Source organism: Lissotriton helveticus, chromosome 3_2 (genome assembly GCF_964261635.1).
Source record: "Lissotriton helveticus chromosome 3_2, aLisHel1.1, whole genome shotgun sequence".
Taxonomy (NCBI): domain Eukaryota; kingdom Metazoa; phylum Chordata; class Amphibia; order Caudata; family Salamandridae; genus Lissotriton; species Lissotriton helveticus.
The window spans coordinates 488,528,486-488,543,345 of NC_136062.1; the positions used below are offsets into that span (position 1 = coordinate 488,528,486).

General features: G+C 47.0%; 1 protein-coding gene across 1 annotated transcript in view; it reads right to left on the minus strand.

The window, feature by feature from the left end:
• Positions 1-1,101: 1,101 nt before the first annotated feature.
• The window catches only part of LOC144826086 (uncharacterized), a 236,833-nt gene continuing 223,074 nt past the window's right edge, over positions 1,102-14,860 (minus strand). Inside the window, exon 2 of the mRNA XM_078684444.1 lies at positions 1,102-4,255. Within this exon, the coding sequence (XP_078540570.1) occupies positions 1,499-3,148 (1,650 nt within the window). The 5' untranslated portion in view covers positions 3,149-4,255 and the 3' untranslated portion in view covers positions 1,102-1,498. The remainder of the gene's footprint in view (positions 4,256-14,860) is intronic.

Genomic DNA, 14,860 nt, shown 5'->3' on the forward strand with positions numbered 1-14,860 from the left:
TAAAACATTGTCAAATAATTAAATATGATTTTCTTTTTAGATATTTTTTGCCTTGAATGACATTTGTTTAGATTTTTAATTAGTTTAAAATATTTAATTTAATGCCGTTTTGATTTATGTCCGTACCTCCATTATTATTAATGGGAGTGTGTTGCAGTTCCAGTGGATGACCATGTGTGATGTTGGACTCTGAGCTCGGGTACATTTACAACTGTTTTAGGTACATCATGGCCGTTGTGATTTTAGAGGTGTGGTTTGTAAATAGCAATGGGTTTACTCCTTTGTGGGTGAGTGCTTGTCCATCCCTACACCCCTCCTTACTCCTCCCTTAGCCCCTCCCCTTTATTCATAAATATTTCCCATTTTACACCCACTCCCACTCTGTCCCTCTCACATTTACTACAAAAAGTATATAAACATGTGCGGAAACTCTGCAGTCGAGGCAGTCGAGGCAGGCAACTCTACAGAGAAAAAGATAGGAGAGGCAGACCGACAGCGCATACTTTGTGAATCGCTTTTTGTTGTGCTTTAGTCGTCCTATAGTAGTTTATGAATAGGCCTGATTATCTGTAAGACTCTCTTGGGTGTATCTGACGGGATTGTAAAGCTGGTGAAACTGTCCTCAGCAGATGGGAAACAGGTTCCATTTGTAGCAAAAAGGACATAGAAAGAGGTCACTCAAGTGGATCTTTGTAATGCAAGGCCATGTCCCCTCGGAACAGAACTCATTCGGACTATTTACAGTGGAGCCAAGAACGGTTTGCATATGGCTGGCCTCGTCTGTAGTTGCACAAAGACTAGAGAATGATGTGGTGGGGTGTTGCTGAGATTAACTAGCAGTCCTTCCATTACCTTGAGTTTATCTCAGTGATCAGCCCTAAGTGGCACAGATCAGATGTTGGTCCCATAGAGACCTATGACACAGGGACTCCTGCTGCAGCCCCCAGGGGAGGCTCATTACGGCTGGAAACAGTTCGAGGTTACATGCATTCCTGAATCTAGCAGTGTAGCCTCAAAGTTCAGAATTGAATAGCCTTTGAGGGTCAGAGCCATTTTAAACACTCAGGGAACAAAACACACTGAATGGAATGAGGCCACAAATAGTTACAAAGGAATGAGTTTAATTCAAGCATTTCCATCGCTCGCTGTGTGCTTTTCTCAGTAGAGTTTCCAGAACAATCAATGGAGTGGAGTCTTTGTGGTTGCTTCATGTAAAGGTTTTGCGATGCTGAAAGCTCCTCCTCAGGGTTGACAGTGAGCACCTTTTATTCTCCCACATTGTCTCTCTTACGTAGAAAGGTTACATTTACAACTGAAGTTTTTTTCACATTGAGAGCACGGATCATTTTCTTTCTCGTTGTGGGTTCTCTCACGTTGAATGAAACTGAATCTCCAGCAGACCCTTCCCAGGCATTTAGAGCTATGATGAGGTTTTTTCCAGGTAAGTTCTCGCAGGTTGAGTGAGATCAGATTTCCGACTTTTTCAGCATTCAGAGAGCTAATCAGGTTTTTTCCCAGTGTGAGTTCCCTCATGGTGAGTGAAAGTTATTTTATGACTGAAGCTTTTCTGGGATTCAGAACACTGATAGGGTTTCTGCCCAGTGTGGGCTCTCTCATGTGCAGTAAGGTTGGATTTCTGCCTGAAGCTTTTACAGCATTCAGAGCACTGATACGGTTTGAGGCCAGTATGGATTCTCTGATGTACAGTTAAACTGGATTTGTAACAGAAACTGTTTTGGCATTCAGAGCACTGATACAGTTTATACCCAGTGTGGGTTCTCTCGTGTGCAGTAAGGTTGTATTTCTGACTGAAGCTTTTCCAGCATTCCGAGCACTGATACGGTTTTTGCCCAGTGTGAGTTCTCTCGTGTGCAGTAAGGTTGTATTTCTGACTGAAGCTTTTCCAGCATTCCGAGCACTGATACGGTTTTTGCCCAGTGTGAGTTCGCTCATGTTTTGTAAGGCTGGATTTATGACTGAAGCTTTTCGAGCATTCAGAGCACTGATAAGGTTTTTGCCCAGTGTGGGTTCTTTCATGTAAAGTGAGATTAGATTTGAAACTGAAGCTTTTCGAGCATTCCGGGCACTGATACGGTTTTTGCCCAGTGTGAGTTCTCCCATGTACAGTAAGGTTGGATTTGATACTGAAGCTTTTCGAGCATTCAGAGCACTGATACGGTTTTTGTCCAGTGTGAGTTCTTTCATGTAAAGTGAGATTTAATTTGCCACTGAAGCTTTTACAGCATTCAGAGCACCGATACGGTTTTTGCCCAGTGTGAGTTCTCCCATGTTTTGTAAGGCTGGATTTCTGACTGAAGCTTTTTGAGCATTCAGAGCACTGATACGGCTTTTGTCCAGTGTGAGTTCTCTCGTGTTTTGTAAGGCTGGATTTCTGACTGAAGCTTTTTGAGCATTCAGAGCACTGATACGGTTTTTGCCCAGTGTGAGTTCGCTCATGTGCAGTAAGGCTGAATTTCTGACTGAAGCTTTTCGAGCATTCAGAGCACTGATACGGTTTTTGTCCAGTGTGTTTTCTTTCATGTTTAGTCAGATTGGCTTTGCTACTGAAGCTTTTCGAGCATTCAGAGCACTGATAAGGTTTTTGCCCAGTGTGAGTTCTCTCGTGTTTTGTAAGGCTGAATTTCTGACTGAAGCTTTTCGAGCATTCAGAGCACTGATACGGTTTTTGTCCAGTGTGGTTTCTTTCATGTTTAGTCAGATTGGCTTTGCTACTGAAGCTTTTCGAGCATTCAGAGCACTGATAAGGTTTTTGTTCAGTGTGGGTTCGCTGATGTTGAATCAAACTTTCACTAAAACTGAAGCTTTTTTGGTACGTGGAGCACTGATACGGTTTTTGTCCAGTGTGGGTTCTTTCATGTAAAGTGAGATTGGATTTGGTACTGAAGCTTTTACAGCCTTCCGAGCACTGATACGGTTTAAGCCCAGTGTGGGTTTTTTCATGTACCATAAGGCTGGATTTGCGACTGAAGCCTTTCTGGCATTCACGACACTGATAGGGTTTTCGTCCAGCGCTACTTTTCTCATGTTTAGTGAGGTGGGTTTGATAACTAAAGCTGTTCTCACAGTCATTGATCCTATTAGGGTTGTTTGTTTCTCCAAGTTGGGTTTGTTCCTGGATACCTGTCATCTTAAGACTGAATTTGATTTATGATCATGTACTTGTTTGTCACAACTCAGCATGACCTTCTAAAATACATTTCAGATGCTCTTCTTAACATATGTATTTAACTAATTATATTTTTTTCCTAGAGATAATTTTCCTATCTTTAAAGGCACCTACCTAACTTGTCTTATTAACTTTCACCGAGGAGCCCCTTGTATTTATTAAGATGCCCTCATGGATTCATTTTCTCCAAGTTATGCCCGGGGGAATTCTCTCATGTTTAGTCTCATTTAGTGATTCTAGTTTATCACATTTGATTTAGGAGTTCTAAAAGCACTGATTAGGTCTTTGGGCTTTAGTCTTTGCCTGGTAGGTATGTTTGTTCATACAAGTATTGACAGATGATTAGGGCATGCCAGGGTGGTTTATGAATTATCAATAGCGTAACACTGGCCCCTTTTATACTTTCTGAAACAGTATATGGTTTTTTGTTCAGTGGCTAAGACAGGCACATGATCGACTTTGTAAGTTACAGAACACTTTGAAACTGCTCGGATCAACCCAAGAGACAGAGTTGGTGGGGGAAAATCTTCCTATATTGGAAATGATAATCCAGCATCTTTGCCGAAACGACATCTGAGAAAGAGCATTTACAATTTGTTTCTTTTAAACAGTCTTTTCACTCCTCTGAATCACAGGAGACACAGTCAAAAGCTTGCACTTGTAAACCGGGGATATTAGTCTTTTTGACGGTTCTGTCACATCACAACACGTCCACGGATGCTGATCTGTTGGGGAGGGGTTGGGTCTCCAAAGCCTTTCTCATAAACCATCAAACAGAATTTACAACACTGAGTTTTCTCAAGTGCACTGCGTGGGAATCAATTGTGGCCAATGTTCTCCTCAATCTCAGTTACTGACACTTGGTAAACATTTATGATCATTTTCCTTTAGGATTTGACAACTTTCACATACGCCAGTTTTTTCCGCTCCAACATCCTCATCATTCCTGGCACATAGAATGTGTTTCTTCTCTAGAGCTCGAGAATGTTTTAACTTTCCTTGAAATAATCCTTTTTGTTGTGTTTCACTAAATTTAAACCTTCTTTTTTCTGTTCATGCTTCTGTCACCTGTAGAAATGGAGTCAAAAATTGTAAATGAACACAAAGACAAAATATTTGTGACTTTATACTTTGCACAAAGAAAGCATTAACAAAAACAAGATACGAAATCAGTTTGAGTTGCATTTCTGATAGTGGTGAAACAGTGTAGACCGGGAGCTCGGGATCACTGGAAATCAAGGATGTGAGCAAAAGAAGTAAATATTTAAGAAAGAAACACAGATTCTCAGAAGCAGCCACCACTATCAAATTGCAATTTCAGTGGCAACGGCTGGCGTCATAGTGAGATATTTGTAATTCTTGTAATAAATTACTAGATGTTATTTACTCCCCTGCCCACCTAGACTGTTAATCTATTCCTTTTTCCAGTGATCTAGGAAGGGACAATTTATTGAACAGCACAACAGTAAAGGAAACCAAAAAGGGTAAAGAAAAGAAAAACACAAAACAGAGGAAAGAGAAAAAAGGCTATCTTCCACTCTCACCACAGGGGTCCAGCACAGGAAACTCTGCAGTAAGCCTGGGTGATAAATTCCGTCCTGCTCGTGGAATTTGGGTAATTTAGCGTTCTGTGGAGAACACGGAGTTGCCAAAAATTCTGAGATCCGCGTTTTTGCGGAATTCTTTGCTTGTTCGCGCTTTCAAAATGCGTGTTCGCGAGATATTTCTCCCCGAGCACGCAAACAGCATTCGCGAACAGGAAAAAATCAACGCGAACAGGCGGAACAAGCAATTCCGCGTGTTCGCTGAACTTTTGCATGCTTGCGGAGATTTTTTACCGCTTTGAGACACTTTGTGTAGCGCGACTACTCAAATTCCGCCCACCGCCAACTCTTCAGCCGATGCTTGTGAACCCATAAGTTACTTCTAAATACAGTGCGCTCAAGGTCAGCACCAGGTGCAGTTCCACAGGTCGCACCACCCTAAAGCAAGCCATGTGTGCATGTGTGTCCACACACATGTACTGTGTCTTTTGCTTGTAGTAGACAGGACAAAAAAGGGCAGGATGGGAGGACGCAAAGAGATGGAAGTCAGATCCAGAGAGAAAAGACGCCGAAAGACAGACAGAGAGAGGATGGTGTCATGTGGTCTGGAAGAGGAGACAAATGTGCCAATTGTTAAGGAACTGCTGGGCAAAACTGACCTAAAAAGAATTAGAACACTCCCAACATGTACCAGGGTGAATGTGGATCCAAGCGGTGATTATCAGAAGTTTGATAACAACAAGAGTAGTGTGCCGAGGGAGTCAAATGTTGAAGCTGAAGAGACAAAAAAACCCAGAGATCAAGAAAGGGAATAGAGAAAGAAGAAACAGGGGAAAAGGAAACATAGAGTTATAGGAATCCTAACCTGACAGTTATATTATATTTTGTTCTTCCGAGGGTGGCAGAAACGCTGCACTGCCTGGTCATCCCAGAATATCTTGAAAGGAAGTAAAGAAATGGTTTTGCTTCAGACGACTATCACATTTCATCACATTTTACCAATAACCATCCTGAACTTACAAAACAAAAGAATCTCTTGTTGTCTGGATGCCATTGTGAAGCAACTCTGGTTATGAATAAAACATTTTTTTTGGTGCAAGAGCCATGATCCTTTGCTGGAAAAGGTCTCTGTGATTATAGAGTGCACCCACAGTCTCAGAGAACAAACCCTAACAACCCAGTCCATGTCTTCATAACCCCCATCTTTCCATTTACCGATCATGAAACTTGCAAATCAAAACAATCTGGTTTGCAAAGGTATGTTAATGTCCTTGTACATAATTCTGTCCAAACCATGCTCTCTGAGCAACAGTAATTCAAGTTCAAGCTGATGCAGAGTTCGATTGCTGAGCTTTAGAAGCAACAAAGCATCAATGTGTTGGTTCTTTTTATCTATAATTTATCTGAAGGGATGATGCGGAGGGTCAGTATCAATAAACCCTTCACAAGACAAAGCTGGAACATTGAAATGTTTAGACCTCCATTGGAGACAACGGAGCAGCAGCAGCCTATACAACCTGAAATAGGCCCGCTGCTCTCAACATTACAATGTCCTAATACACAGCCTCTGCCTCTCGGAAATATATGGATTGGGCAGGAGAAGGCAGAAGATGGAGCCTGCAGCAGGGCACACAGGAGCCTCCCCCATTCCTCCTGCCGTAGATCACAGTGTCACTGGTATCTAAGAAGGAAGCGGGGGGTTCTGCTCATCTCCTGCATCTCCCCGGCTCAACTGAATGATGAAAAGCAGTTTAGCCGAGCCCAGGGAGAGCCAGGGGCTGACTTCAGCCTCCTTTCACAGCTATTGCTGTGACTGTTCAACAATACACCCCTGTGGTCCTGCATGCGACTGTTAACTGTTTAACATTCACAGCAACAACTGTGAAACAAAGAGGTGTTTCAACCCCCTCGGTCTCTGGGACACCTTTGTTTTATTAATTAACACATTCTGCCCTCATGGGGCAAACAGTGTAGTGACCTTATAGTCAGCCGTAGCAGGCAATACTGCCTTTAAAGGACCGTTCCCTTGGTAAAGGCACTTGCATTTAGCTTTGGAGTTACAGCAAGCAGTAGGGTCATATTAAAGATTTAAAATAATGGTTACTTAGTCAGAGAAATAATCATCATAATATTTGCATAAGGATCACATACAGTTAACCTCTAAATGATATCAAAAGCCAGACTCAGATATAACTCCAGCTGTATAGTTAATAGACAGACCACCACAACAAATGTGTGCTAATAAATAAGAAAACCTTTTTCTATAATATCAAATAGCAAACTGACATAGAATCTGCTTAGTTCAAAATCAAGGAAAAGTTCTTACGTACAAAATCAGTAAGAGGAGTGAAATGTAGTCTGCATTTTGGAAAAGGGTAAAATAAAACAATTGCAGCAAATATCCCAAAACAGTACATTTTATAAGTTTTTAGACAGAGAGAACACATTATTGACATGGTTTATGATGAGGTAAAAATGACAACAACCAATGAATGTTCATGAAAACATAGCACAACTAAATGTAATTTTATAAAACACACCTACAAAATGAATGATTAATTATGACTCTTCACCTTAAAGCAGGAGATTGGCATTGGATCTTGCTTGTTCTACCATACAATATAGCAACATGGGACAACAATAGTATGAATTCTTCTCAGGTCCTTTACTATCCTCCTTTTTCTACCTGTTTATTTAATTCCTGTGATAGTAGATTTACATAGGCTCCATATCTCTTCTTTTAGTCAGTCAGTCATAAGCTTTTATTCGATATGCAAGATATCTTATAAGCACATATACAAAACAATCATTACAAAATACAAAAAGACATAGCTTTAAGAAGTCAGCATAAGAACACATTTAAAAAAGATAAAAGGACATAGAGCGCCCATAAATAACTTAGCTAAAAAAGAATTAAACCGCTACTGACAATCTCTTACATCGAATAAGCCAGAACTGTTTTAAAAATTTAGCTATTCCGCACACAATGGGGGGGGAAGTGTCCGTGGTTAGGATGCGCAGGGCGACTAAGTGGCTGCGTGTACCCAAAGTTTGGAAGAGGGGTTTCAACCAGTACCTCCGGGGCCTGGCATAGTCCGGACATTCAAATAGTACATGCACAATGGACTCAACCCTATTCGGGCAACATGCACAATTCGGAGAGGCACGGGCCACTGATGTCCAATTTGATACCACAGCTCCTAGCGGGAGGGATCCAACTCTAAATTTAAAATAAAGGGCTCGGTCAAAAGGGAGTGTGATCAGGTCCAGGTAGGGTTCAAAGGCCACAATATCTTTAGTTTGTAAAAAAGAGACAGTGGACTTGCAGTGCTTCGAGTTTGTGATTAGACGCTCCGCCGTCCATTTCCAAAAGAGCGCTTTAACAACTTCTTTTGGAGGGGCTGAGCGTGAAGACCAACAGTCCCCTAGACCAATCTTCTCCAGGAGCTTCTTGGTTTCACTCAGCCATCTGATCTTGGCCCAACCCCCCAGACTCATTACTTCCCCCAAACCCTCGGCGTAAGATTTTAAATCCTCACCCCTCCAAATTCGTGTCCATAGTAGGAGAGGGCGAAGCTGAGCCTGGTCTTTGATGCTCTTACAGCCCGTGTCCAACAGCACTGGTACAGATGGCGTGCTCAGTGGAATGGAAATGATGGATTTTAGAAGTTTGGTCTCCGCTGTCGCTAGGGCATCCAATCGGCAGTGGCCCCACAGCTCAGCCCCATACAAGGCTGATGTCACTACTTTAGCCTTGTAGATGTCAATTACTGGGGAGAGCGAGCTCCTAGGTGAGGCCCAAAACTCCCTCACGAGTGCTCCTCCTACTCTTCTGTGGTTTAGGACCATTTTCTCAATGTGATTTGCCCAGGACATCCTGTCTGTAATCCGAATACCGAGGTAATCGAATTCGTCTACTTTCTCTAGGGCAACCGAATTGAGTGTAGGTGGACGGCCAAGTTTCCTGGGAGGATTTAGGACTAGGTATTTTGTTTTGTCCACGTTTATAATTAAGCCTTTAGCAGCGCAAAACTCCTGGAAACGCGTTAGCAATTTCTGCAGGCCTTGGGGGGTCTTGGAGATCAAAAGTGTGTCGTCCGCAAAAAGCAAGGTGGGGATGCGGACTCCCCCGAGCAATGGGGCGTCAGCTGGTTCTTTTTGCAGATGTTTTACCACCCCATTCACATATAGTGAGAATAGGGTGGGCGCCAAGACGCATCCCTGTCTTACACCCCTTGACACTGGGATCCTCTCAGTGAGTTCTCCGTCTTTGCCCCAGCGGACCTGCGCAAAGGTATGGTCATGGAGGCTAATGAGAAGGGACAAGATGTAAGGAGGTAGTCCCAACTCATTGAGTACCCTCCAAAGCTCTTCCCGGGGGACTAGGTCAAAGGCAGTCTTCAGGTCTATAAAGGCCAAATAAAGACTGCCCTTGCCCAGATCCACAACCTTCCACCCCAGGAGTGCCAACCTAAACACCTGCTCAATTGTCCCCCTACCAGCCCGAAAACCTGCCTGAAAGTCCGATAGGATTTTGTTTTCCTCCACCCAATGTAAGATCCTTCCAAGGACAGCTTTACCGGCTATCTTTTGGGAGGAGTCTATCAGACTTATGGGGCGGTAGTTCCCCGGGGTTTCCCTACACCCTTTTTTGTAAATCGGGACCACCACCGCCCCTTTCCAGGATTCAGGCACTGCCCCTCCCATCATGATGTCATTTAAGAGAGCGGCAATGATCCTACCCCATTTTTCTGGGTAAGCCTTCATAAGATCCCCTGGGAGACCATCTGGGCCCGGTGCCTTACGAGGTGCCACCCATCCTATAACCCCCTCAATCTCTAAGGGAGTGAAGAAATCATATGCATGGGGTTCAATCGCTAATCTAAGCTCCCTCCCAACATTTAGTTCCCCATCTGGGGAGAGGTAAAGGGACCCGAAGTGTTTTACCCAGTGTTGCGGGGGGATATTGCAGGGTCTCACAGATGCATCTGGTTTGTTCCGTGTGCCTATGAGATTCCAAAAGGCCCTAGAATCCCTAACCTTACTAGCCTGAAGTAGGTCCTCCCAAAATTTGACTTCCCACTCCTGCCTAGCAATCTTGAGGGATTTGTTATAGGCCTTCCTTGTTTCCTGTATCTCACTTCGGGATTTGCGTTTGACTGCCTCAACTAACTTTGCCTTATGAAAACTACATGTTTGGGTGTACCAACCCTCAGCAGGTTTTCTAAATACTTTGTTACCCAAATTAATAGGATGAGGTGTAAACACACTTGATAAGGCTTCTACCAAGGAGACAAAAAGTCCACTCGCTCTACCCACCCCCTCTGAAGAGGTTCTAAGGTCTATTACCACTTGATTTAAGAGGGTCTGGATTTCCCCTACCTTTCCCTCAGAAAGAATCAGTTTTGCCCATTTTATTCGTCTTCCACAAGGGGAGACTTCGGACACATCCGGGGGTACAGCGAGCGGGTAATTGTTATCCTTCCTTAAGGGGCGCCACCACTGGTCCATACTCAAGGAGAGTGAGTTATGATCACTCTCCGTCGTATGGGCCACCTGCATGTCCTTTACAAAAGACCATAGACACACATCTATTAGGATGTAATCCAACCTAGAGGTGTGTCCTGGCCTATTATACGTGTGAGCACCCCCCCTATCTGAGATTGTCCTCCCGTTTGCTGCCCTTAGATTAAATTCCAGGCTCAGGGAGTATATCTGGAGCGCCACTTCTGTCCACCTTCTGATCGGTGGGATGTCCAAAACCGGAATCCCCAACCTAACATCATCCTCATCCTGGTCGGCGGAAACGTCCGAGCCCAAGGGCTCGAACGTACAATTCATGTCACCCGCCACCATTATACGCGTCTTATGAGGGGTATTTTTTAGCAAAGTCTCGAGGAGAGATATTACAGAAGACTTCCTCCCACCCTTGGTTCCCCGGGCATAGATGTTATAAATATTTAAAACAATTCTTCCCCTTGGATCTATTAGGGTAATGTTTTGTATGTCCGGGCAACCTGTGGGGAACTCCACTACTCTACAATCTAAAGAGGCTGCAACCCAAATAAGAAGGCCGCCCGAGGGACGCCCTCTCCCTGATACCGAAACTTGTGCAGGGGAAAAATAGGAGGAAAAACCCACCCTATAAACCGGGACCATGCTCCATGTCTCTTGGAAGAGACACAGGGAGTGTTCATCAACACATGCAATGAATTCCGGTACATCCAGTTTTCTTGCGATCCCTGCGACATTCCAGCTGCAAACCTTAAAGGCTAGGTCCGTCGCAGCTGAAGCGTCGCTAGGCGCAAGAATGCCCCTGTCAGTGGTCCTCCTCATGTATATCTGCGGTAAACCGGGTTCTTTGGGAATTGCCAGCGGAGCTGCCATCCCCCCTGCGCAATTTGCATGGGTGGGTGACACTCCCGATGGCTCCACTCTACTCTCAACTTCCAGTCAGTTAGGCCCTAATGCCCACAATTGGTTCTCCCTTGGGCCTCCCGTGACCCCAGCCCAATTTTGTGCAGAAGCAGGGGAAGTTAAGCTTCCTCCAGTTAAGACAACACTTTGTCTAGGGTAAAAGTAAGAGAGATCCACTACTTTAACCCCTGGAGCTCCCATACTTATAATAGGGGTACAGATCGAGGGCACTACTCTTGGATCTTGGAAGTTTATAATTATACAATCCCCCTCCTGGGTCTTTTTCCCCTGGCCTACCCACCCCACTCTACGAACACCTAGAATAATACCGTCCACACCTGGCGGAATTGGCCTATTTGCCTTTAGCCAGTGGATACACTTGTTCTTGAGTGATTGATGGTTTTCCAACTGGCCCTCTTTTAGAGGGGGCACATTAACCATGACAACAACAAAAGGTTGGCAGTCAGGTGGGAGGTTTACTGGGGGAATCCTCCGTACTAATTTTCTAGGGACCAGTAACGTAGTGGATGGGGCCATAGATTGAAGTGCAGGCCTAGGGGCTTCCCCTATCACCGCCCCATTAACTTTCTTTCGTGCACCCAATTTTAGGGGACCTTCCATTTGACCACTGACTATCTGAGGCTGTTTTGATGGAAGAGGAGTTGGTTTATTTTTATCACGCTCCTGATGTTTAGGCAAACCCTTGTCTTTTGGGCCTGCTTTGGGACGGGGGGGGGATTTAGGAGCTGGGATTGGTGGATTGATAGAAACAACTTTATATGGACCTAATGGGGATTTTGGATCTCTCTGGGATGGCAACTCGTTCCCCCTTATGTCCATATCCTTGTTTTCACTCATTCTAGCTAGCTGTTTAATTGTAGTTTTGAGTGAATGGAACCCATCAAGAGTTGATTGTTCCAGTTTATCTATCCGATTCCCCAAACCCTTAACCTGTGCCACTAGAGGTTTCAAGAGGCTGTATATCTTCTCGAGGATATGATCGTCTGCTGCTGGTTCAGTAAGATTAGGAGTTTTAGCAGTACTATCGTCTGTGTGTAGCCCCTTGGAAGAGGTCAGAGGATCCCTTTCTATGTTAGCTTCGTTCGCTACGGACCTATTCCTTAAATTTCTCATCCCAGATCCAGGTGACCTTCTTGCTCTTTGGTAGAGAGCAGCCTGTCTTACTAGCCTACCCTTTTTGCGTTTTCGTGATTTTTTACTTGGGGGCCTATATCCCTGGCTAATCTCAGGAGTTTGGGTGTTGGTGAGTACCCTAACTGGCTCCCCTACTGGAGTATCTAAAGAGGAGGTAAGCGATTTTGATGAAAGAGTATCATTGGTGGCTTCGTGCGGAGAGTTTGGTGGTGAAGGTGAAGGTGAAGGCAACCTGCTAAGACCGCCATCTTCCTCGGCAACCATAGGTATGTGTTCGACCAGGTTTTCCAGCCTATCTATATTTTGTTCTATACCAGCCAGCAGGGGGTGGTCTATGGAGACGCTAGGCCCACTAGATGGGGATACAGGTTGTGGCCGGACATTTACCGGTGTATGCGGCTGGGCAGCAACCTCCAAGGATAGACGTCTTACAGGGAGATATACCTCTGATAGACGCCGCTCTGACATAGCGATCTCCTTATCAATCACCGCCGCCACCCTGGTAATAAAGCGGTCCATAGTTCCTATAACAGGGCTAGGGACATTTAACCCCCTTCCACCTTCACTCCTGATGGGCTTTCCAGAGCGGGTAGACATAATGCGGGGAACAGGACGTGGGCTCCACTAGGCAGATGTACTCGCTGATAGTAGAGAGAAAAGGGACGTGGCCCAGCCCAGCCTCTGTCAGCCCCTGACGGCCACAGACGGCCCGCCCTTTGCCCGGGCTTCGCCCGGCGTCCCGCCTGCGTCCCGCAGAGCGTGCTTTCCCCTGGTATTATAGGAAGGGCGGCGAGGGGCGGGGCACGCAGGGGGGCGCAGACCAGATGTCACGAGGTCAGCAGGGACTCCTGGGATAGTGAGTCCCTGCCGCGCTACCCCTGCAGCCTCCACAGGTGTTTACCCGGCTCACAGCTCTTCCGGGAATCAGGCTTGGAAGGTCAGCGTTGGTGGGTCCTCCCACGAAGCGGCTCCCGCGCAGCGGGAGCGGCGAGCAGTGCAGGCACAAACGGGACAGGTGAGAAAACAAGCTCCCGCGGCGTGTCCGAATTCCTAATACAGGGTCACAGTGTGTTGAAGCTCCCAGTTCCTTTTTACCGGTTGCCGGCGGGGGCGGGGCACGCAGGGGGGCGCAGACCAGATGTCACGAGGTCAGCAGGGACTCCTGGGATAGTGAGTCCCTGCCGCGCTACCCCTGCAGCCTCCACAGGTGTTTACCCGGCTCACAGCTCTTCCGGGAATCAGGCTTGGAAGGTCAGCGTTGGTGGGTCCTCCCACGAAGCGGCTCCCGCGCAGCGGGAGCGGCGAGCAGTGCAGGCGCAAACGGGACAGGTGAGAAAACAAGCTCCCGCGGCGTGTCCGAATTCCTAATACAGGGTCACAGTGTGTTGAAGCTCCCAGTTCCTTTTTACCGGTTGCCGGCGGGGGCGGGGCACGCAGGGGGGCGCAGACCAGATGTCACGAGGTCAGCAGGGACTCCTGGGATAGTGAGTCCCTGCCGCGCTACCCCTGCAGCCTCCACAGGTGTTTACCCGGCTCACAGCTCTTCCGGGAATCAGGCTTGGAAGGTCAGCGTTTGTGGGTCCTCCCACGAAGCGGCTCCCGCGCAGCGGGAGCGGCGAGCAGTGCAGGCACAAACGGGACAGGTGAGAAAACAAGCTCCCGCGGCGTGTCCGAATTCCTAATACAGGGTCACAGTGTGTTGAAGCTCCCAGTTCCTTTTTACCGGTTGCCGGCGGGGGCGGGGCACGCAGGGGGGCGCAGACCAGATGTCACGAGGTCAGCAGGGACTCCTGGGATAGTGAGTCCCTGCCGCGCTACCCCTGCAGCCTCCACAGGTGTTTACCCGGCTCACAGCTCTTCCGGGAATCAGGCTTGGAAGGTCAGCGTTGGTGGGTCCTCCCACGAAGCGGCTCCCGCGCAGCGGGAGCGGCGAGCAGTGCAGGCACAAACGGGACAGGTGAGAAAACAAGCTCCCGCGGCGTGTCCGAATTCCTAATACAGGGTCACAGTGTGTTGAAGCTCCCAGTTCCTTTTTACCGGTTGCCGGCGGGGGCGGGGCACGCAGGGGGGCGCAGACCAGATGTCACGAGGTCAGCAGGGACTCCTGGGATAGTGAGTCCCTGCCGCGCTACCCCTGCAGCCTCCACAGGTGTTTACCCGGCTCACAGCTCTTCCGGGAATCAGGCTTGGAAGGTCAGCGTTGGTGGGTCCTCCCACGAAGCGGCTCCCGCGCAGCGGGAGCGGCGAGCAGTGCAGGCACAAACGGGACAGGTGAGAAAACAAGCTCCCGCGGCGTGTCCGAATTCCTAATACAGGGTCACAGTGTGTTGAAGCTCCCAGTTCCTTTTTACCGGTTGCCGGCGGGGGCGGGGCACGCAGGGGGGCGCAGACCAGATGTCACGAGGTCAGCAGGGACTCCTGGGATAGTGAGTCCCTGCCGCGCTACCCCTGCAGCCTCCACAGGTGTTTACCCGGCTCACAGCTCTTCCGGGAATCAGGCTTGGAAGGTCAGCGTTGGTGGGTCCTCCCACGAAGCGGCTCCCGCGCAGCGGGAGCG